This window comes from Cervus elaphus, chromosome 17, assembly GCF_910594005.1.
Source record: "Cervus elaphus chromosome 17, mCerEla1.1, whole genome shotgun sequence".
Taxonomy (NCBI): domain Eukaryota; kingdom Metazoa; phylum Chordata; class Mammalia; order Artiodactyla; family Cervidae; genus Cervus; species Cervus elaphus.
Window position 1 is genome coordinate 64,887,369 of NC_057831.1, and position 24,186 is coordinate 64,911,554.

Sequence of the window (24,186 nt, forward strand, 5' to 3'; positions counted from 1 at the left end):
TCCAGTTATGTTTAGAGGCCCTAATCAGGCAAAAGACTCACATGTTCAGTTTTTCCCTTGCCATATTTTACAATGATAATTGATAATCATAATAACTACTGTGGAGTCAAAAAGAATGTTATATGCTATGTGAATGAGCAAGCATTTATTATAGTATTCTCGAAAAGCTTAGTGGAGAGCTGATGGATATTATAATGTGGCTGCTGCCGCTGGTGCTAAGTCGCTTCAGTCGTGTCCGACTCTGTGCGACCCCATAGACAGCAGCCCACGAGGCTCCCCGGTCTCTGGGATTCTCCAGGCAAGAACACTGGAGTGGGTTACCATTTCCTTCTCCAATGCATGAAAGTGAAAAGGGAAAGTGAAGTCGCTCAGTCGTGTCCGACTCTTCGAGACCCCATGGACTGCAGCCTACCAGGCTCCTCCATCCATGAGATTTTCCAGGCTAGAGTACTGGAGTGGGTTGCCATTGCCTTCTTCAATTATAACGTGGAAGTATATGTAAACTGAGAGCATATTTCAAAAGCTACCATTTCTGCTATTTTCACTTTGAAATTTCAGATAACATTTGAAGGAAACAAGTTCTTTCTATTTATCAAAGAGGAACATGAGAAATACATGAAGATGATAAATATTATATAGTTAAGATTATAAAAATTGATAAATATAATTGTATAGTTCTAATTAATCTTAATTATTAAAAATACTACCCTCAAGAATAGCTAAAAACAAAAGATTGGCCAACTAATGGCAACAATATGGAGCAATTGGAACTCTCATATGTTTTGGTAGGAGTGGAAATTGGTTCAAACACTTCAGAAAAATGTTTGGCAGTATCTATTAAAGCTAAACATGGCTCACTACCAAAGCATGTTCCAAGGACCAAGTAATTCCACTTCTGAATATATACCTGAAAGACCTGAGTGCACAGCTTCACAAAAACTCTTTTTATAGCAGCTTTACTCATAATAGTCAAAAACTAGGAACAACCTGCATGTCTATCAACAGGATAGAAAAATAAATTGTGGTATATTCATATAATAAAATGCTATGCCAAAAGAAATACTGATATATGAAGCAAGATGAATGAATCTCAAAGATATCATTTTGAACAAAAGAGGCCAGACACAACAGATGACTTGTGAATCCAGTTTCATGAAGTTCCTGAACAAGTAACAGAGGCCACATTAGTGCCTACTTCTGGTAGGGGTGGGAGAATTTTAACTGGGCGGAGGAATAAGGTATCCTCCTGAGTGGTGGGAAAATTCTATCTTAATCTGGGTAGTAGTTTTACTTGTGTATACATATGTTAAAACTCAAAATAGTATACATTTATGATTTGTGCAATTTACTATATGTATGACACACCTCAATTTTTTAAAGAATACTAAAATAAAATTAGAAAAAATAGGATATCTGAATACCCCTATAGTCTAGTCATTTTTAAAATTGTTTAATTGTATTTGTCCATTACTGACATGTCTTCTTGATACGGATTCATTTTGCCAGTGTATCAATATAGCTCCCTAAATACATATATCTTTGACAAATACATCTAGACTCTGGTAAACACTTTGCCTATTATCAATACAGTGCCCTTCAGCTCCCATTCACCCTTCAGTATATGCTCTGTGACAGAGGACAGAACTTGAAGCATCTCCACAGAGATGTTAAGTTTTCTCAGCAGAGGGCACTGAAGAGGCATTGGAGGAAGCAAGACGTTCTCCAGGTATTTCCTGCTGCTGTATAGTGGGTCAGCCACCTTGCAGCCTTTGCCTGGCCTGGAGAGAATCTTGCAGAGCAGCCCTCTCACCATGGAAACTGACCTAAGGTCTTCTGCTCACCACTGAGCCCCCCGAGTCACCACTCCCTTTGCAGGTGACCCCTTACCTCACCCCCCCACAGCACCCCTGAGCCTTGGCTCCCATCCCCTCTGCAAACTCACCCCTCTGATTTCTGATCACTGCACTCCACAGGAGGCTGCAGAACAGCTGTGGCCAGAACAAACCAGCAAGCTTCTCTGCTATCCAGCGGGCTGAACTACACCTTCTCCAGTAAGACTGAATCAACCTTGCGGAGGGGAACCCTTCCAAGTTTGTCCTCCCTTGGGTATTCTCTCTCAGTCCTAGAATACCATTACTAGTTTCCTTCTAGACCTTCTTTAATCAGAGCTTAATAATTCTTTATATTAAGCTTAACCCACTGTGCGATTTCTGTTGTTGATTGGACCAAGACTGATACAAGCACTGAATACATTTTACTTGACATACTGGATATGATCCAATCACATTGACAGCAAAAATAAATAAATATAGTTAACAAGGAAATAAAGGGGAAATGTGTTAAGAAGAAAATAAAGGGTAAAACATAAAGTGCAAAATATACCAGTTGAAATAAGTGGGACAGAAGAAAATTAGAAAATTGAATAATCAGGTTGATTTCTCTAGCCAGGTTAAACACAAATAACTTTCAAGGATAGAGTCTTATTTTGCTTTACTTATTAATACTGAGAGAATTGAGTGATAAAAACAGTATTGTATAACGTCAATTTCATGAAAAAAACATAATTTTTAAACTGGGTGATCAGTTTCTTTTTCTAGGATAACCTTCAGAGACAAAAGTTAACTAAACATTTATTCATATTTCATGTAAACTATTTTCTAATATTCAGCTAAATAACCCATCCATCAATCAATAATTGAGTCTGGGGTTTCCCTGGTGGCTCAGTGGTAAAGAATCTGCCTGTCAACACAGGAGACAGTGGTTCAATCCCTGGTACAGGAAGATGCCACATGCTCCAAAGCAGCTAGACACGTGTGCCACAACTATTGTGTCTGTGCACTAAAGCCCTTGGAGAAGGAAATGGCAGCCCACTCCAGTACTCTTGCCTGGAGAATCCCAGGGACAGAGGAGCCTGGTGGGCTGCCGTCTATGGGGTCACACAGAGTCGGACATGACTGGGGCGACTTAGCAGCAGCAGCAGCAGCACTAAAGCCCAGGGACCCAAAACTACTGAGCCCAAATGCCACAGTCACTGAAGCGTACGTGTCCTGGAGCCTGTACTCCGCAGAGAGAAGCTACTGCAATGAGGAGCCCGAGCACAGCAACTAGAGCAGCCCCTGCTCAGCACAACTAGAGAAAAGCCCACACAGTAACCAAGAACCAGCACAGCCAAAAATAAATAAATAAGTAAAATAATTGGGAAAAAACCTGACTCTGGCAGTTATCCAATATTTCCAGGCATTACATATTTGTACTCAGACATGGGAAGGGTTCATCGTAAATAAAGAACCAGAATAGGAATGAGAAGTTTCACTGAGATCCTGAGAACTGAGAAAAGTATTAAGGGCAGACTAAGATGTGGATGTAAGTGGTCAGTCGGTTCAGTCACTCAGTTGTGTCTGACTCTTTGCAACCCCAAGGACTGCAGCACGCTAGGCTTGCTGTCCATCACCAACTCCCAGAGCTTACTCAAACTCATGCCCATCAAATCAGTGATGCCATCCAACTATCTCATCCTCTATCGTCCCCTTCTCTTCCTGCCTTCAATCTTTCCTGGCATCGGGATCTTTTCCAAGGAGTTAGTTCTCTGCCTCAGGTGGCCAAAGTATTGGAATTTCAGCTTCATTATCAATCCTTCCAATAAATATTCAGGACTGATTTCCTTTAGGATGGAATGCTTTGATCCTCTTGCAGTCCAAGGGACTCTCAAGAGTCTTCTCCAACACCACAATTCAAAAGTATCAATTCTTCAGCGTTCAGTTTTCTTTATAGTTCAACTCTCACATCCATATGTGACTACTGGAAAAACCATAGCTTTGACTAGACGGACCTTTGTTGACTAAGTAATGTCTCTGCTTTTTAATATGCTGTCTAGGTTTGTCATAGCTTTTCTTCCAAGGAGCAAGGGTCTTTTAATTCCATGGCTGCAGTCACCATCTGCAGTGATTTTGGAGCCCAGAAAAATAGAGTCAGCCACTGTTTCCACTGTTTCCCCATCTATTTGCCATGAAGTGATGGGACTGGATGCCATGATCTTAGTTTTCTGAATGTTGAGCTTTAAGCCAACTTTTTCACTCTCCTCTTTCATGTTCATCAAGAGGCTTTTTAGTTGTTCTTCACTTTCTGCCATAAGGGTGGTGCCATCTGCATATCAGGTTATTGATATTTCTCCTGATAATCTTGATTCCAGCTTGTGCTTCATCCAATCTGGCATTTAGCATAATGTACTCTGCATATAAGTTAAATAAGCATGGTGACAATAAACAGCCTTGACGTACTTCTTTCCCAATTTGGAACCAGTTTATTGTTCCATGTTTGGTTCTAACTGCTTCTTGACCTTCATACAGATTTCTCACGAGACAAGTAAGGTGGTCTGGTATTCCCATCTCTTTAAAAATTTTCCACAGTTTGTTGTGATCCACATAGTCAAAGATTTTGGCGTAGTCAATAAAGCAGAAATAGATATTTTTCTGGAATTCTTTTGCTTGTTCAATGATCCAACAGATGTTGGTGATTTTATCTCTAGTTCCTCTGCCTTTTCTAAATCCAGTTTGAACATCTGGAAGTTCATGGTTCACATACTGTTGAAGCCTGGCTTGGAGAATTTTGAGCATTACTTTACTAGTGTGTGAGATGAGCACAACTGTGTGGTAGTTTGAGCATTCTTTGGGATTGTCCTTCTTTGGAATTGGAATGAAAACTGACCTTTTCCAGTCCTGTGGCCACTAATAGGGTTGGAGAACACTTTGAGACAGAAGTAAAAAATTTTGGTTTCAATGTTGACACTAAGTAGCCACTGTGAGGTTCAAGAGAAGGGAGGTGACATTAAAAAAGGGAGATTTTTCAGGAAAATGAATGTAGAAATACTGGGAAAATTTGAGCTAGGAAGAGCCTTGTGAAAGAATGGCTACATAGAATTAAATTGTAAGATTCAGTTTACAAACTCAGATGTGCAAATAATCACACTACAGTAATCATAATCTTTCAGTTACCTTAATTTGAACTCTGAGTTATAACTCCCAGGATTGGTTGGACAATGAATTTATTAATTCACTCAACAGACATGTATAAAGCCCCTATTGTGTCCCTCTTATGCCTAGACATTTTCTACATACTGGAAGTAGAGCAGTACATGAAATAAAGTACCTGTCCTCATGGAACTTACATTTGAATGGGGAAAGCAGATAGCAAACAAGTAAAATATAAATTAAGATATAATATGAAGCAGTGATCTGTGCAGGGAGATGCAGTGAAGAGGTTTTCAATTTAGACTGAGCAAAGAAGGCACTCTACCATGGTGACGTTTGAGCAGAGATCTGAATGAAGGTGCAACACCCACTGGACACTGGGGAGAGAATTTCCCAGGAAGAGAAAAAGAAAACAAGGACCCAGAAAAGGGGGCGTACTTGGTATGTTTAAGGACCAAAAAGGAGGCCAGTATAACTAAAAGGGTTTGAGCAGGCAGAGGAGCAGTAGGACACCAAATCAGAGAGATGATCAGGGCCGTTTAATGTAGGGCTATGATGAGGGTTTTGGATTTAATTGTAAGCATGCTGAGGCAAAAGGGACATGATCTGATTTTGTTTTTGTAAGGTCACAATGGCAGCTCTACCTCGAAATGGGCTGTTGGGGAGAGGGGAGCAAGAGTTGCAAGAGACACCTTTAACATTCTGTGTATAGTCCAAGTGAAGATGGTGGTTTGGATATGATGACTTATAGTGAGATGCAGGATATGTTTTGAAGGTTGAGCTGACAAAATTCACTAACAAATTATGATAGCAGGTGTTAAATTAAGAGTCAAAATTTTTTATATATATCCGAGGAAGTGAGCCAATGGCAGTGCCCCCTTCTGAGATAGAGAATATTAGGGAAGGAACATATTTGGGGGAAATAAATCATGAGTTCTGCTTAGAACACATCAAGTCTCCACTAAAAGCTGGCTCTCCTGTTTTTCTCTACGTACAGCAACACTTTTGATACCAGATGTGTGGATTTTTCCACACAAAATAATTATTCAGTTCTCAGTGGCTACCAACTGAGTGTCCTACATTTAATTCAGCTCTGACACTAACTGCCTGGCAAGTTCAGCTCTCACAGGTTAAGGGCTCAATCCCACAAGGCTGCCCCCCTCGCTTCAGATGCCCGTCACTAGTCTCACGGTCGTCACTTATACTCCTGATCACCCAGCTGGAGTCCCCGCTCCCCCTACCTCTGGGCCATTTATTCACATGTGGCAACTCTATCACCCTTTTAGTCAATCTCTAGACACCATCCACATCTAATAAAATACATTCTGTTCACTAAACAGAAATGCATACAGTATTCTAAGTTCAGATGCCCCATGATTTTCTACAAAGGCAAGAGCATGTTTCTTCTTAAAACTTCCTAATTAAATCCAGTCTTTTCTGATCTTTTTGTAATCTCCACTGAGGACATTACTAGCTGCAAGTTCCTTATATAAGCCTTCACTGCCTTTGATTGCTTAGAGAAAATTATTTTAAAATTATAATTTTCATTATCTTATCCCAAATATACTCACTCCAGTAGAACTTACCCCTACTGAAGCCCAGCTACTGGTTTTAGTTCAGTCCAGTCGCTCAGTTGTGCCCGACTCTCTGCAACCCCATGAACCGCAGCAAGCCAGGCCTCCCTGTCCATCACCAACTCCCAGAGTCCACCCAAACCCATGTCCATCGAGTTGGTGATGCCATCCAACCATCTCATCCTCTGTCGTCCCCTTCTCCTCCTGCCCCCAATCCCTCCCAGCAACAGGGTCTTTTCCAATAAGTCAGCTCTTCACATCAGGTGGCCAAAGTATTGGAGTTTCAGCTTCATCATCAGTCCTTCCAATGAACACCCAGGACTGATCTCCTTTAGGATGGAGTGGTTGGATCTTGATTTTAAGATGATGTTTAATTAAACATCTTAAATGGCTTAGATGGTAAAGCATCTCTCTGCAGTGCAGGAGACCCAGGTTCAATCCCTGGGTTGGGAAGATCCCCTGGAGAAGGAAATGGCACCCCACTCCAGTACTCTTCCATGGAGAGTCCCATGGATGGAGGAGCCTAGTAGGCTACAGTCCATGGGGTTGTGAAGAGTCGGACAGGACTGAGTGAAATCACTTTCACTTTCAAATGTGACCAGTCCCATCAGAGTTAATACCTAAGAAATCTATTTATCTTCACCATTTATTGTATGATATCTGTCCCAAGTCTAATATAAAATTCAAAAAATAATTATGGTAATCATTGTTATGATAACTTTTTACAAGTTTAAATAAGTGATACCTACTGATTTCCTTTTGTTCACAAATTTATTTACAGCTCAAATAGATTATTCAGTTATGGCTTCCAGTTTGAGAGGCTCAAATAATTTGAAGAAAGTGATTATAACTGGGCTCAGGAAGCAAAGGCTCAATCTGCATTGCCCACATACATTTGATGGCAAATACGTATTTGAAATATGGTTAATCTATATTATATATTTGTATTTGTGTGTGTGTGTGATTTATTTTTGGTTACTCTCTCTTGGCTTCAAGAAAGCTTTCTGGTTTGGCATGAGGCCAGTGGAGCAGGGAAGCCTGGTGTGCTGCAGTCCATGGGGCTGCAAAGAGTCAGACATGACCTAGTGGCTGAACAACAACAACCAATGGAGAAGGCCACCTCTCAAGGTAAAAGAAACAAGACTAGATCAGTGGCATTAAATCAGGAGATCTATATTAAAGAGTTTAGCACTAAAATTTCTTTTAAAAAGACCTATCAATTATTTCAGTTCATTAATAAAACAAATCTCATTTTTCTACCACTGAGGAGTCTTGTCTCTCTTTAATCAATGAATTTCAAATGCCCAATTCTTTTAGACATAAAAATAAAAGGAATATAATCAAGGTAAATTTCATGTTACTTTACTGTAGTATGCTTCTTTGGTAATTTTATATATTTTGTGCTTTTTAGGCACTTTGATATTATATCTGAAATGGAGCAATGGGAAAACCCATAAATGTAGATCTATTAATTATCTTTATTTTTAGCAAACTAAGGAACTAGGCGGAGAGGTCTATTACACTAAAAATTTAGTGGAAACAAATTACATTCCTATCCTGGTAGTGGTAGACAGATGTTCATCTTTCGACACTCTTTCTGCCACAAGGAGACCACTGGAGGACATCAGGGAGCACCATGGACTTGGGCGCCACCAGGATGCCTGTGCTCCTCAGCATCATGAATCTTTGGACAAACCCAGGAAACAGGCTCCCTGCTCTCTGAAGACCGAACTCAAGTAGCTTCTTGGACCAAGTCCAACTGGCCGAAGCTCAGCCTAGATGAAACAAAAAAGAACCTAACTCAAAAGAGGAGAAACTGGCAATCTGACAAGAAATCAAATATCAACTCTTTTTAAGGGCCAACATTGTCAGGCTGGTGAGTAATTTTGTGGTAAATTGCTATTTTCAGAATCCCAAAGGAATGCATGGGAGAAAAATGCATTCTTTCACCTTGAACTCATCAGGAAACCAAGAGCCAGACGTGGAATGTAATTCTAGAAGGTTTTGTCTCCAAGTGATTTAATATGCACTCTGACTAACTTCAAGTGGAAACACAGGTAACAGGCATGTAACCACCAAGGAGAGCCTCAAAAAGCACTCAGGTTTGTGCAGAAAGCAATCAAGTCCAATCCCATAGTGAAGTAAACACTGAGCCAGGGTTAAAAGTCCAGGCTTTGCCGCCTAACTAGCTGCGTGAATTTATACTTAACTAATCTTTTTTTCTTCTTGTGGAATAATTCAAATATACCAAATATAGAGAGAATATATGTCCGTATTTGTATGTAGGTTTGTCAAATCTTAACATTTGGACTTATTTCCTTCATATTGTTTTAAAAGATATAGAACATATAAATGAAGTCCTATGAATTTTCCAGTCTCTCTTCCATCCCATTCTCTCCATTCAACACAGAAGTAACCACTCTCCTGATTTCTGCTCATTCCTCTGCCTGTTATTAAACTTTTATATCATAGGTACAGATCCATAAGCGCTACCTAGTACTTTGCTGTATGTTTGTAAGTTTTGAATAGATAATAATTGTATGTACATACAAGAGTCTGCGCAAATGCAAGTGTTAAGAACAAACACAATGGAGCCTCAGGGCTTGGATTCAAATAGTGGTTGTGTAACTTTCTTCTTATGGGCATCAGGCAAAATATGTAAACTCTCTGTGGCTCCATTTCCTCATCTGTTAAACAGGAGACATAAGAGAACCTAACTTCTCGGTTGTCCTGAGAATTAAATGAATTGACATCTGGAAAATACTTGGGACAGAACCTGGCACAAACTCAGCACTACATAAATGTTCAGTTCAGTCACTCAGTCGTGTCCGACTCTTTGCAACCCCATGAACTGCAGCATGCCAGGCCTCCCTGTCCATCACCAACTCCCAGAGTCCACACAAACTCATGTTCATCAAGTGGGTGATGCCATCGAACCATCTCATCCTCTGTCATCCCCTTCTCCTCCTGCTCTCAATCCCTCCAGCATCAGCGTCTTTTCAGATGAGTCAGTTCTTCACATCAGGTCGCAAAAGTATTGGAGTTTCAGCTTCAACATCAGTCCTTCCAATGAACACCCAGGACTGATCTCCTTTGGATGGACTGGCTGGATCTCCTTGCAGTAAAAGGGACTCTCAAGAGTCTTCTCCAACACCGTAGTTCAAAAGCATCAATTTTTTGGCACTCAGCTTTCTTTAGAGTCCAACTCTCATGTCCATACATGACTACTGGAAAAACCATAGCTTTGAATAGATGGACCTTTGTTGGCAAAGTAATCTCTCTGCTTTTTAATATGCTGTTCAATAAGCAGGGTGACAATATACAGCCTTGACGTACTCCTTTTCCTACTTGGAATCAGTCTGTTGTTCTATGTCCAGATCTAACTGTTGCTTCCTGACCTGTATATAGGTTTCTCAAGAGGCAGGTCAGGTGGTCTGGTATTCCTATCTCTTTCAGAATTTTCTACAGTTTATTGTTATCCACACAGTCAAAGGCTTTGGCATAGTCAATAAAGCAGAAATAGATGTTTTTCTGGAACTCTCTTGCTTTTTCGGTGATCCAGTGGATGTTGGCAATTTGATCTCTCTCTGGTTCCTCTGCTTTTTCTAAAACCAGCTTGAACATCTGGAAGTTCATAGTTCATGTATTGCTGAAGCCTGGCTTGGAGAATTTTGAGCATTACTTTACTAGGGTGTGAGATGAGTGCAATTGTTAGTATTCAAACAATTTATAGAATCCATTATGTGAATATATTCCAATTTATAAATCATCTCCTTTCCACAATCATTTAAGTTGTTTACATTTTTTTTTACTGTTACACTCTTCAACATGTCTCACTGTTGAAGAATGTGGCCAATATTTGTAGTGACTATAAACACCTAAGAATGAACTTTCTGGGTTTTAGGTTAAGCCAACTTGGAGCTCTAGCAGATACTAGCCTATTGCTTTCCAACATATGGCAAAAATTTCCAGTCTCATGCAAAGTTCCCATTACTACATCCTCATCAGTTTTACTGTTGTCTGATCATCATTTCTGTATTTTCAAAATGAGGAGGGATAAATAAGATGATCCCTAGTGTGTGCATTTCCTATGTTCTCTGATTCCTTTCTCTTCAATTTCCCACTTTCTCTCTTCACCTTGAGATAAACTAGTCCAGCAAATAGCAAACTGTTTCTTCTGAGTCTATAAGCCTCTTTTTTTTTTTTGTATTTTATATTCTGAATAGTCTATAAACTAGGATATCCAATAATACAATTTCAATAGTCATAAGGAAGAATATAACTTAAACTGACAATGTCCAAGCCAGGCATACATCAAACACTATTAAAACATATCTGTGGTTTTCAAACATTTTAAAGCAGTGGACTTTTTAAAAAATAAAAATATAAAATGAAGCTCAATATAAATGCTTCTTGCTTCTTTTCTCCCCATTTTGCTTACCTTTAGAATGCATCTTATACATTGGTAAAAGCTTCTTGCAATGAAATTATATTAGTGCCTAGATGAACTTCCTGAAAATAAGAAATATTAAAAATTTTAATTTATGTTGTTATTTTACCCACTACATTTATATTTTATACTTTATTTGATCATGATTTCATTTTAGACTAATATATAGTCTATACTAAAATCTTTTAAAAATATTCATGTTAGAGAAAGACTGCCTATTGTTACCAAAAAGCTCTGATTTTACTACCTACAATTTCTATGAGAAAAAAAAACAGCTTCAGGCTCTGAAGTTCATAATTATAGGCAGATATTGCCTCCTAATGGTAAGACACTTAATCACATCATATTTCAAGTTAGAAAAGTTGATTTTAAAAAATTCTGCAAAACCTTGAAGTAATCTCTTCCTATATCATATTATAATGGATTTGGGAGGAAGGCAGAGTACTTACCAGACACATTGGCAAGCCTGGGTCATATTGTCTCTGATCTGCCATCTACAAGTCCCAGAATTCTCCCTCTCATTTCCTCTCAGATGTCATTACTAAAGATCTTCCAACTTCAGCCAGCCTTCACTTGTCCTTACATCAAGCCTGTCCTAGTCGTAACACGTTAAGATGCTAGTCCCAGACAGCCACTGGAGTGTGGGATCCGGCTGGAATGTGGATGGTCTCTGGACTGATAAAAGGAGAGCTCCTGCTTTGACATTCACATGTACCCAAGTCAGGACACTTACCATCAGTCTCACCAAAGCCACATGTTCCCTGTCCTTTTTTTTTTTTTAATTCGCTCATGAAGCCAGCAGAGAAGGCAATGGCAACCCACTCTAGTACTCTTGCCTGGAAAATCCCATGGACTGAGGAGCCTGGTAGGCTGCAGTCCATGGGGTCGCTAAGAGTCGGACTCCACTGAGCATCTTCACTTTCACTTTTCACTTTCATACATTGGAGAAGGAAATGGCAACCCACTCCAGTGTTCTTGCCTGGAGAATCCCAGGAACCGGGGAGCCTCATGGGCTGCTGTCTATGGGGTCACACAGAGTCGGACACGACTGAAGTGACTTAGCAGCAGCAGCAGCATGAAGCCAGAGCTCAGTTGTGAAGTTCTGCTTCACACTCCAGGTGTCTAAAACTGGAGTCTTCACCACCTGGAAGAGTCATGAAAAAGGATTTGGCTAAACCCTCCTTAGCCCAAGGCTTTGCACCAAGAACCTGCTACCTATCTGATGTAAGCTCAGAGCTTGGGGCCAGAGGTCATCAAATCAGAACCCTTGGATACGTCTTTAGTGCAGATCAGATTCAAGGTGCCCCCCACTGGATGCTGTGGTTGGGGCTGCTCCTCCTCTAGGAGACAGCCCTGAGCCTGGTGTGTAACCCTCACTTATTCCCGGCAAATCTGCTATGAGAGATTTTTATAACAGAGAAGAAGGAACACAAAGAAAAGAATAAAACACAGATGAAGGAAAAGGAATAATAAGAAAGAAAAGAGAGGAAAAGGAGCACTTGTCTCAGGAAGAAGCCATATTTTTTTTTTTTATTACTTATTGATTCACCCACTCCAGGACTAACCACTTCCTCTGCAGTGAAGAAGTATTTGCCTGTTGATATTAAAGATATAGGTAGGATGTTGAAGGGAAGGCTTCAAAGGCTTCGAAGGCAAAGACAACATTTAGTTCAATCTTATTGGTAGAGTAGGATAACTTCCACCATTGGCATACACTGATAGAGGTCCATAGAGATATCTGAAATGTCAAATTAACAAGTCATATTATTAAGTCATATTAAGGCATGTTAAGTCATAGTATTATAGGCATGGATAGAAACCTGAAATCGATCCCAGTGATCTGTGGTAGGAACTTACTGAGCCCCATCTGAGTTGAGCAGCAGAGCAGTATAGCTGATTGTCAGTGTCTTCTGTGAGCACGCACTTGTCATATAGTCCCCGTTTCTTTGCTAGACCCACCCTCCCATTAACTCCTTCCTGGCTCTCTTCTCGAGTTTAATGTATGAATTACCTAGGGGGTTGCTAAAATTCGGATTCTGATACAGCAGGTCTGGGTTAGGGCCTGAGATTCTGAATTGCTAAGACGCTCCTATGATGCCCATGCTGGTCTATAGTACTTCCAGGTCTCATTTTCTAACAATTTCCTTTGTTCATCACCCAGCAAAAGTATTAGCTTTATCTCTTCTTCTTATTGCTGGTCAGTCAGAGAAAGGAGATAGTAACCAATTTCTATCAAGGCGTAATAATCATAAATTTTAAAACTTATATAACTAAAGATTCTTATAATATTTTATGATTTTCAATTTCATGATTTTCAACTTCCCAGATGGTTCAGTGGTAAAGATCTTGCTTGCAATGCATGAGACATGGGTTTGAGCCTTAGGTCAGGAAGATCCCCTCAAGAAGGAAATGGCAATCCATTCCAGTATTCTTTCCTGGGAAATCCCATGGACCCAGGGCCTAATGGGCTATAGCCCATGGGGTTGCAGAAGAGCCAGACAAGACTGAGCAACTAAAACAACAAGGCTTACTCAATGGCTCAAGCGGTAAAGCATCCATTTGTAATGCAGGAGATGCAGGTTCAATCCCTGGGTCTGGAAGTTCCCCTGGAGAAGGAAATGGCAACCCACTCTATTATTCTTGTCTGAAAAATTCCATGGACAGAGGATCCTGGTGGGCTATAGTCCATGGGGTCACAAAGAGCCAGACACAACCAAACATAGCATAGTCATATGTGTGTGTGTACAGAAAAGGAAATGGCAACACACTCCAGTATTCTTGCCTGGAGAATCCCATGGATAGAGGAGTCTGGAGAACTTCAGCCCATGCAGCTGCAAAGAGTTGGACATGACTGAGCACACACACACCATGTGTGTATGTATGTGTGTGTGTACATATATATATATGGACACACACACATATATATAAATATGATTTGTCATGCTTATATCAGTAAGAAATTTCTTTCAACCATTCTTCCCAAGCTCTAGAGTAAATGATTAAGGTCTTTAAAATGACCTGGAAGCTCTAAAATGTCCTAAACTCTCGACTAAATTATCAAATAAATAATATTCGCTATAACTTTAGGATTTATCTCACTTTATTGCATTCTAATTCTTTTTAAATAGTATCCTGAACATGAGGTACATGATAATTTTTAGTTGCTCCTGAGAAATATAAATTGTCTGAAAGTGAGAGATGCTTGTTCACTTTTATAAAGAGTGTAACATAAAAGGACCATATGTGAAAAAATTAGAAGATAAGAGATGCTGATAAGTTAATTGGTTCATATCTTTGCAGGTTATCCATTGTGAAAAATTCTAAGTGTGATGATTCTTTAGCCACAGTACCTCACAAGTGAATGTATGGCTTTGTGCCCTGCACCAAAGCACATTTTCCCTATGGAAAAATTTCCAGCTGAGTCATCCTTGTCTTCCAGCTTATAGGTACCTTCATCACATCACCAAAAGGATCCTGAGGAATGTCCTTATGAAAAACCAGCTTTTCAGTCCTGTGTAGAGTCTGTGGGCCCACTTTCAGTTCCAGATCCTTCGATAGCTGAAAATTCTGTGTCAATAAGTGGTTTCAGGAATTTCTCGACCTTGGTTAGTCTCTGCTTCAGTTTCTGCTGCATTGACTCATACTCAGCCAGGATCCGAGCAAACCTTGTTTGCAGGAGGTCTACTGAGCTCTCCATTCGGGTGACCTTCTCCTCAAGATCTTTAGGATCACTTCCAGCATTTGCAATGTTTATGTCCAATAGACCATCTTTCATCAAGATTTGCTTCCCTTTCTCTTCTAGCATACCTTTGGCATCTGGGTACTCAGTCAGAGCTTCCATGAGGTCATCTTTTGAGAGACAGAATAGATCTGAGTAGCCAATGCTTTTAATATTGGCTGTTCTTCGATTGCCAGCTTTGCTACCTTTAATATTAAGGATGCTGATTTCACCAAAGTAGCTGCCATCACTCAATACCACAAACTGAGTGATCCCATCATCAGCCACCACAGCGAGTTTGCCTTCCTTGATGATGTACATCTCTCGGCCAATATCCCCTTTCTTGCAAATGTAATCTCCAGGACTGTAGACTTGGGGTTGTAATTTCAAGACCAACTCCACCAACAGACCAGCTTCACAGTCCGCAAAAATGCGCACCTTTTTTAATGTGTCTAAGTGAACGTTGATGGCGATCTCTGCTCTTAATTTATCAGGTAGATACTTCAAGACTTCTCTCTCATCCACTGTTTTTTTGTTGGTCCACAGATAGTCGAACCATTTAATAACTCGCTTTTCCATATCTTTGCTTACATTTCGAAAATGCATGTATTGCTTAATCGCATCAATTCTTGCTTGAAATTCTGCCCTGGCTGCATTCATGTTGGAAATCATAGAACCTATGTTACCGACAATGGTGGCAAAAATTAACACTCCAATGAGGAAATCAGCCACCACAAAGAAATACTCAGAATCCCTCACGGGAGGTGGTGTTTCCCCAATAGTGGTCAAAGTCAGTGTAGACCAGTAAAGACTGTACACATATTTTCTAGCCAAACGGCCAAAATCAGGATCATTAACATCAGGATAGACCCATGTGTCATTTCCAAACCCAATAGCTTTGGAAATAGAGAAGTACACACACGCATTCCAATGGATGATGATGATGATATACATAACAAGGTTAGAGATCCTGAAGATGTTTGGGTAGTTTGTCCTTGTTTCTGTTCTCTGGAAGAATTCAAACATTCGAGAGATCCTTAACAATCTGTTTAATCTAATTTCTGGATAATTCCAGCCGAACTTAATATACAGCAGATCAGTTGGGATCACTGATAGAACATCAAGTTTAAATTGAAAGGTTGATTTATACTTCTCTATGAGTTTACGCTCTTCCTTCACCAGTAGTCCTTGTTCTAGGTAACCTAAAATAGAAAAAAAAAAAAAAAGTGTTTTTCCTTTTTATGTCATTGTGAATTTTTCTACAGTAACTCTCAACCAACTTCACTGAGTTCAAAACAAGAGTTCATTTCAATAAATACGCTCTCAGCAATGTAATGAGATCAACATATGACCGTGGAAAATGTTCTTTCGCAGAAATAAAAAATAAAGCTTTATAAGTACAAAAGTGAGAGATTACATGCAATGTATAAATATGAGGTATATATGCAAATTTCTCTAGACTCAGCATCTTGTCCAGGTAAAGCTATTCTATTTATGAACAATGTTCATATGAAGTTCTCTGCATGCTCTAGCACTGTGTTTAATTCCTCGTGCCACTCTTTTGTCAGAATCCCAGCCTCACTCTTGAAGCTTGGGTACCTTCTTGCTGTCTGACTATCCTGCATATTCTTGCCTTACCCCTTCCATGTGAAGCATATCTTCTTAGAGGCTTCATTTTCATATCTCTGTCTTGCCCTTCCCCAGGCTAACTTAGACATCTGGGATCTTCCTTTCTCTTAAGCTGCTACCATGGGCCTTGTGTATTAAACCCAGAATTTCAGTGATCTGAAATATTTCACTAAGGAAAATTTTATGTTTCTTCCTATTTTGGTTACCAGAGCTGTGCATAGAACAGAACTGAAATATTGTTTCAGTGCACTGATACTAGAGAATGTCACTATTTTACATAATGATTCTTAAAAGCCATTCTCTGCATACATAGGTTACCTTTGCATGTAGAGAGCAGTATAGAAACAATGAGCTTATACCTATTTAACAAGAATAATTAAGTAAGAAGCTATCAGATCCTGCCCAGATTATTGGTCAATAATGCTTCCCCATGAACCATAAAGTTGAATTAAGGATGTATGCCCGGTTTCTTAGAGTATTTCTAGGAAAGCTCTGCTAAGTACAATGACCTTTCCCCCCATGTCTCTTCAAGGTACCTCTGTTAAGCAACAATTACCCTTTCCTCACAGAGCTGCAGAATATTTCTGTTCTCTCTGTTCCTCTTGCCTGGTATAAGCCCAGTGAACAGGCTAATGGAGGAAAACTATCAATCCACATCCAGAAGGTTGCTAGTAATGTCCTTCTGAATCAGTTGGAGTGGCCTAAACCTGTGGGTTGGCCTTCCCTGGTGGCTCAGATGGTAAAGAACCTGTCTGCAATACGGAAGACCCAGGTTCAATCCTTGAGTCAAGAAGATCCCCTGGAGAAGGGAATGAGAAACCACTCCAATAGTCTTGCCTGGAGGAGTCCATGGGCAGAGGAACTTGGCAGGCTACAGTCCATGGGGTCGCAAAGAGTCAGACACAACTGAGCGACTAACACACAAGAGCCTGTGGGTGGGTATATGGTACTCTTGCTTTCAACGGTGCCTTTTCTTCTCAAACAAATCTTTTTTTTTTTTTTTAAAGAATACTTGAATTAATAAATTTCAAGTTAAACGTAGAGACAAAAGCACAAAATTGCAAAATATCCAAAACTAAACATATTTACCTGTCCTTGTTCGTACAAACATATCAAGAAGATAGACTATATCTGATAAGTAATCAAAAATGAGCCAGTATTCTAGGTAATCAGACTGAAGTTCATCAAAACATGCTCTGTAAAAGAAAAACTTGTATAAATAAAATGAAATGGACCAATTTAAATAAATTTAAATAAAAGTTCTCTTTGTATACTTTGTCAACAAAGGTCCGTCTAGTCAAGGCTATGGTTTTTCCAGTAGTCATGTATGGATGTAAGAGTTGGACTATAAAGAGAGCTGAGCATCAAAGAATTGATGATTTTGAACTGTGGTGTTGGAGAAGACTCTTGACAGTCGCTTGGACTGCAAGGAGATCCAACCAGTCCATCCTAAAGGAGATCAGTCCTGGGTGTTCATTGGAAGGACTGATGATGAAGCTGAAGCTCCAATACTTTGACCACCTGATGCGAAGAGCTGAATCATTGGAAAAGACCCTGATGCTGGGAGGGATTGGGGGCAGGAGGAGAAGGGGATGACAGAGGATGAGATGGTTGGATGGTGTCACTGACTCAATGGACATGGGTTTCGGTAGACTCCAGGAGTTGGTGATGGACAGGAAGGCCTGGCGTGTTGCGGTTCATAGGGTCGCAAAGAGTCAGACACGACTGAGCAACTGAACTGAACTGAACTGAGAAATATAATACACTAAGGTGAGGAGGGGTCCTTAGAATCCATTTACTCAACCATGGTTTTCCCAAATTTATTCCCAAATCTGAGGGTTAGATTTAGTTTTTTCACATTTCTGAATTTCAACATTCTTTCCATTATACCAGTCAGCTTTGTGAAAATATCAAATGAAAATAAATGGCTCAAGCTAATGTCAAAATATTGATAATTTTTGGTGATACACATTGATAACCAGGTTCATACGCACTGTTTATACCCAAAGTTCCTCAGAAAATCACGCTTGGCCCTAGATGACTGAGATGTTCACTGTCTAAAAGACAAGGAAGCATAGATACTACTTGGGAAACCCATCTTGCTTTATAAAATCTAGATCCTTGATCTTTTTCCAGTTTTGGCAATTTTCTTTTTCTTGCAGGCCAAAGAAAATAAAAAGTTTCTCTCAAAATTCTAATTAAATGATTGAGCAATTCAAGAGTTTAAAAGTACGCCCATATCCTCCATCCCAGTTCTGGATTTCAAAGGATATTGGAAACCAAAGAACTCGTGATCTTAGGAAAACACAGAGAATGATGTAACATCTAGAAAACTGGTGGTGGAACAAGGTGTGTCCTGAAGAGTTCTAAGCCAAACTGTTAAGTCAGTGAAATTGGAAACTAGAAGCGGGTTGAGATCCATAAAAATATATAGACACCTTGCAATAATCATGGTCCAGTTATACATAACAGGTAAGGTGATGCAGAACAGCCAGTTGTAATACATATTTCCTGAGGGATCAATAACCACGACTTCCTTCTTCTCTCTAGCAGCAATTAGAAATAAACGGAAGGTTACCAAAAAACAAGATTTTTATTTCACATATCAAATATTGTTACACCCATCACCCACAATTAATGATATAAAAACAAGCTGGAGAAGCTCACTCCACAGTGGGAAGACTAGTTTGGCATAGTGCATTAATCATAAGAAACTGGTTAGTGAGGGGGGGATAGTTAAATTATTAGTCTCACATTAAACCATACTTTAGACTTTATCCAAGCCCTTATTTTACTGTGATGCTGCAGGCACTTCTATCACTCCAGCTACTGAGAAAGAACAATGACACAGATCATGCCAAACTCTGGATATTCCACAGATCCCTTTGGAGGGTTATGGGAGGTGGGGGAATGATGGTTTTGCCACTCCCCTTACCAGGTACTACAACAATCAGGGACCACATTGTGAGGGGGAACTCATGGCTTCCTTCTCATCTGTATGGAGAGAAGAATATAGCACACTCTAATAAAAAGTACTCGTCCTTAAGTGTGCATGAAGAATTGAGAAGCAATAGAGGACAAGAGAAAGAAGAAAGGAAGAAACTATACCATCAAATGACATTTTTAAAAACTTTCTGGTATCAAGCCTATTATTTTTAAGGATTTTTCCCTTTATACATCAACAAATTTCTAACAGGCACAAATCATTAAACCATTGTCTGATAAAGAGTTTTCTTTGACTAAGCTAAAAGAACAGTTTTTTCTTTAATTATAAAGTAAAAAGATAGCTTGGAAAACATCACTCAGTCTTATTCTTATGAAATTCTAACTCTTAAGCATGGCTTTTGTAATGAGACTACTTTACTTTAGATTATTTGCCATGCAGTGTGTATGACTCAAAAATATTAATGAAATTATTAAATTTTTACTTCAAATAAAAAAAAATTATGGTAAGATCCTAGAAATGCAACTTTCTTTGGATCCTAAATATGTCCCAATAGTAAGTTTATCTTCACCAGTGCTTGAGGAAGGAAATTACTATGACACTGAAAGTTCTTGATGAGAAAATTAAGATTAAGACTACCATTGCTAATTTTAAGGAAATTGGAAAAAAAATTAATTCACATTTGATAACAATTTATTTAGTCTTTACACAGGGCCTCTTTCCTATAAATTTCTGGGAAATTATCTCTGCATCCAAAACCCATCACAAATTTACTTCAAATCTCAATGCCATTAAAAATACTTACTCCTCTTTCTTATCTTTGCCTTTCTCCTCTTTCTTTTTCTTGTCTTTGTCCTTTTCTTTCTTCTTTTTCTTTTCTGGGTCCTTTTTATTTTCATTTTTACCATCTGGCTTGCTGAAAAAGTGAGTAATATAGTTGGTAAAACACAAAAATGTTATGGGCAGAAAAATGTGGAGTCATTGAAGCCAAAGTCTCACTTACCTCTTCTTTTCTTTTTTCTTTTTCTTCTTTTCTTTTGGTTCTCTATAGGAAAAAACGGTATCTGCATCACATAAACAAATTATGTTCTGACTTCCATTCTTATTCACTTTCCTCTTCATTGGGCAAGAATTCTGAGCTTTGTGTTCAAAGACACACCTCCATGTTCAGAGACCAGAAATTTGGTCTCTTAATGGAGGGTTCAACCAAAAATAGACACATACCCAGATAAGAAGCAAATAAAAATTCCTGGGAATTAGTGCATGTAGAAAATTGGAGAAAATGGAGGTGGATAAAGACATAAACCCAAGGAGGGAAATTTACAAAATAACAGCTACAAGAGTGCACTTTCAAAGTCTCAATGCATATCCCAAAAATGGTTACTTAAACTTTCAGCTTCTTGATGTCACTTAGATTTATACTTGAATAAGAACTTTAAGAATTTCCAGAAAATGTCATGACATTTCTCTAGAGGGGTAATCCTGACTGAAGCAATGTTTTATGAGCAGTCAAAAAGTACTGTGGTAACAGAATTAGAATTACAGTTCTTAGAATCATTCACTGGATTTGAGATCATCTTCTATGTACAGTTTCATCTTGAGTGGAGAGTATGTGATTAGAGGTCTCTTTTTGCAGTTGGCTTTCTCTGTCAGCAGAAGAATGCATTCTGGAGTCAGAACAAAAGTCATAGTAGGCTGTCATTGTTGGCTCAGATGTCTTGGGAAAATATATTATTCAGAGTTGAATGAACACACATCTCATTACTACTGGGATAGTCAGAGAATGCTGTTAAAGAGAAGTAGGGGAGGAGGAGCTAAGATGGCAGAGGAATAGGACGGGGAGACCACTTTCTCCCCTACAAATTCATCGAAAGAACATTTGAACGCTGAGCAAACTTCACAAAACAACTTCTGACCACTAGCAGAAGACATCAGGCGCCCAGAGAAGCAGCCCATCATCTTCGAAAGGAGGTAGGACAAAATATAAAAGATAAAAAGAGAGACAAAAGAGCTAGGGATGGAGACCCACCCCAGGAAGGGAGTCGTAATAGAGGAAGTTTCCAAACACCAGGAAACCCTCTCACTGGCGGGTCTGGGGGAAGTTTTTGAATCTTGGAGGGCAACCTAACTGGGAGGAAAAATAAATAAAACCCACAGATTACATGCCTAAAAGGAACTCCCAGCAGAAAAGTACCCCGGACGCCCACATCCGCCACCAGCAAGTGGAGGCAGAACAGAGAGGAGCGGGCAGCATTGCTTAGGGTAAGGACCGGGCCCAAATGCCCTGAGGGCAATTGGAGGAAGCTAATGTGAGATAGCAACTTAAACAGTGGGATAGCAAGAGAGAGAGAGAGAAAATTAACCGGCCTGAACACACTGCCAGCCCTTTGCAGAACAAAGGGACTGAGCAGTTCCAGAGAAGAGCTAGCTGGCGGCGGACCAGCCCATCCCCCACTGGAGGCAAGAGGCAGGGGGGAGGGGAAAGGGGCAAACTCGGCCCCAGAGACAGCACCCCCTACCAAACTGCAAACAGGCCTCCAGTTTCTAACCAAAGACTTCCTGAGATTCTAGATGGTCCACATCTGCCGGGAGGGTCGCGGCTAGAGGGCCAGCTCCCCAGAACAGACACAAGGTGCACGCACCCGACTGGCGTGCATGGAAACTGAGGCTGGGGCTGCGGAGGGGAGAAGGCGCACTGCACTTGGGGAGAGTGCGCCCGTCAAGCTCCTGGCTGCCTGAGCTGCTCGGGCCGGGGAAGGCACAAAACGCAGGCCCAACCGAGTCCGCGTTTTTGTGGAGTACCTGAAAACTGGAACTGCACACAATGCAGGGTCTGCTCCATATAGAGCAGCCGGGAGCCTGAGCAGTATAGACAGGGAAAGCACACACCCGTGAGCGGGGGCAAACACAGTGTGACTGGAACACTGTGAGTTGTATCCACACACAGCGATATCTGTCTGCAGCGCCCCCCGCCTCCCCGCAGCATGACTGAACCAGAGAACCTAAACAAGAGACCACCTCCGCCCGCCTGTGTCAGGGTGGAAATTAGACACTGAAGAGACTGGCAAAGGGAAGCCAAATAAACAAAGGGAACCACTTCAGAAGCCACCGGTGACACCAACTACACAGGAAAGGGCCTATAGATATTGAGAAGTGTAAGCTGGAACGAGGAGCTGTCTGAAACTGAACCAAACCCACACTGACCACAACAGCTCCAGAGAAATTCCTAGATATATTTTTACTTTTTTTTTTTTTAATTAAAAAAATTTTTTTTCTTTTCTTTTCTTTTTTTTTTTTCTCTTGTCTTTTAAAATTCCCTATCACCCCTCCATTACTCCTTAACTTTCATTTTCATATATTTTTACTATTTTTTTTAATTAGGAAAAAAATTTTTTTTCTTGTTTTATTTTTTCTCTTATTTTCTTTTAAAGTCCTCTATTACTCCTCTACTACTCCTTAATTTTCATTTTCATTTCACTGTAACCTTGCAAAAAAAAAAAAAAAAGGAGAAGCCCTATTTTTAAACTGAACTTCATATATATTTCTAAATTTTTTTGTGTTTTTGTATTTGCATTTAATATTGTATTTTTAAGAGTCTAACCTCTACTCTAGGTTTTTAATCTTTGTTTTTCAGTATTTGATATCAATTTTGGACATTTAAGAATCCAATATTCAGTATCCATTTTTACTCAGGAGTGTGTTGATTACTCTCTCCCACTTTTGACTCTTCGTTTTCTACCTCAGAACACCTCTATTTCTTCCCTCCCCCTTCTCTTCCCAATCCAATTCTGTGAATCTCTGTGGGTGTCTGGGCTATGGAGAACACTTTGGGAACAGAGAACTGCGTAGATCTGTCTCTCTCCTCTTGAGTCCCCCTTTTTCTCCTCCTGCTCATCTCTATCTCCCTCCTCCCTCTCCTCTTCTTCATATAACTCTGTGAACCTCTCTGGGTGTCCCTCACAGTGGAGAATCTTTTCACCATTAACCTAGAAGTTTTATTATCAGTGCTGTATAGTTGGAGAAGTCTTGAGACTACTAGAAGAATAAGACTGAAATCCAGAGGCAGGAGACTTAAGCCCAAAACCTGAGAACACCAGAGAACTCCTGACTACAGGGAACATTAAGTAATAAGAGACCATCCAAAAGCCTCCATACCTACACTGAAACCAACCACCACCCAAGAGCCAATAAGTTCCAGAGCAAGATATACCACGCAAATTCTCCAGCAACGCAGGAACATAGCCCTGAGCGTCAACATACAGGCTTCCCAAAGTCACACCTAACACATAGACCCATCTCAAAACTCGTTACTGGACACTCCATTGCACTCCAGAGAGAAGAAATCCAGTTCCACGCACCAGAACACTGACGCAAGCTTCCCTAACCAGGAAACCTTGACAAGCCAATTGTCCAACCCCACCCACTGGGTGAAACCTCCACAATAAAAAGGAACCACAGACCACCAGAATACAGAAAGCCCGCTCCAGACACAGCAATCTAAACAAGATGAAAAGGCAGAGAAATACCCAACAAGTAAAGGAACATGAAAAATGCCCACCAAGTCAAACAAAAGAGGAGGAGATAGGGAATCTACCTGAAAAAGAATTTAGAATAATGATAATAAAAATGATCCAAAATCTTGAAACAAAATGGAGTTACAGATAAATAGCCTGGAGACAAAGATTGAGAAGATGCAAGAAATGTTTAATAAGAAATAAAAAAGAGTCAATTAAAAATGACTAATGCAATAAATGAGATCAAAAAAACTCTGGAGGGAACCAACAGTAGAATAATGGAGACGGAAGATAGGATAAGTGAGGTAGAAGATAAAACGGTGGAAATAAGTGAAGCAGAGAGGAAAAAAGAAAAAAGAATCAAAAGAAATGAGGACAACCTCAGGGACC

General features: G+C 39.9%; 1 protein-coding gene across 1 annotated transcript in view; it reads right to left on the minus strand.

The window, feature by feature from the left end:
* Nucleotides 1-14,079: 14,079 nt before the first annotated feature.
* CNGA1 (cyclic nucleotide gated channel subunit alpha 1) overlaps nucleotides 14,080-24,186 on the minus strand; it is a 44,048-nt gene continuing 33,941 nt past the window's right edge. Inside the window, exons 6-10 of the mRNA XM_043871135.1 lie at nucleotides 20,286-20,327; nucleotides 20,088-20,198; nucleotides 18,777-18,884; nucleotides 17,428-17,534; nucleotides 14,080-15,911 (exon numbers count right to left, since the gene is read on the minus strand). Of these exons, the coding sequence (XP_043727070.1) occupies nucleotides 14,497-15,911; nucleotides 17,428-17,534; nucleotides 18,777-18,884; nucleotides 20,088-20,198; nucleotides 20,286-20,327 (1,783 nt within the window). The 3' untranslated portion in view covers nucleotides 14,080-14,496. The remainder of the gene's footprint in view (nucleotides 15,912-17,427; nucleotides 17,535-18,776; nucleotides 18,885-20,087; nucleotides 20,199-20,285; nucleotides 20,328-24,186) is intronic.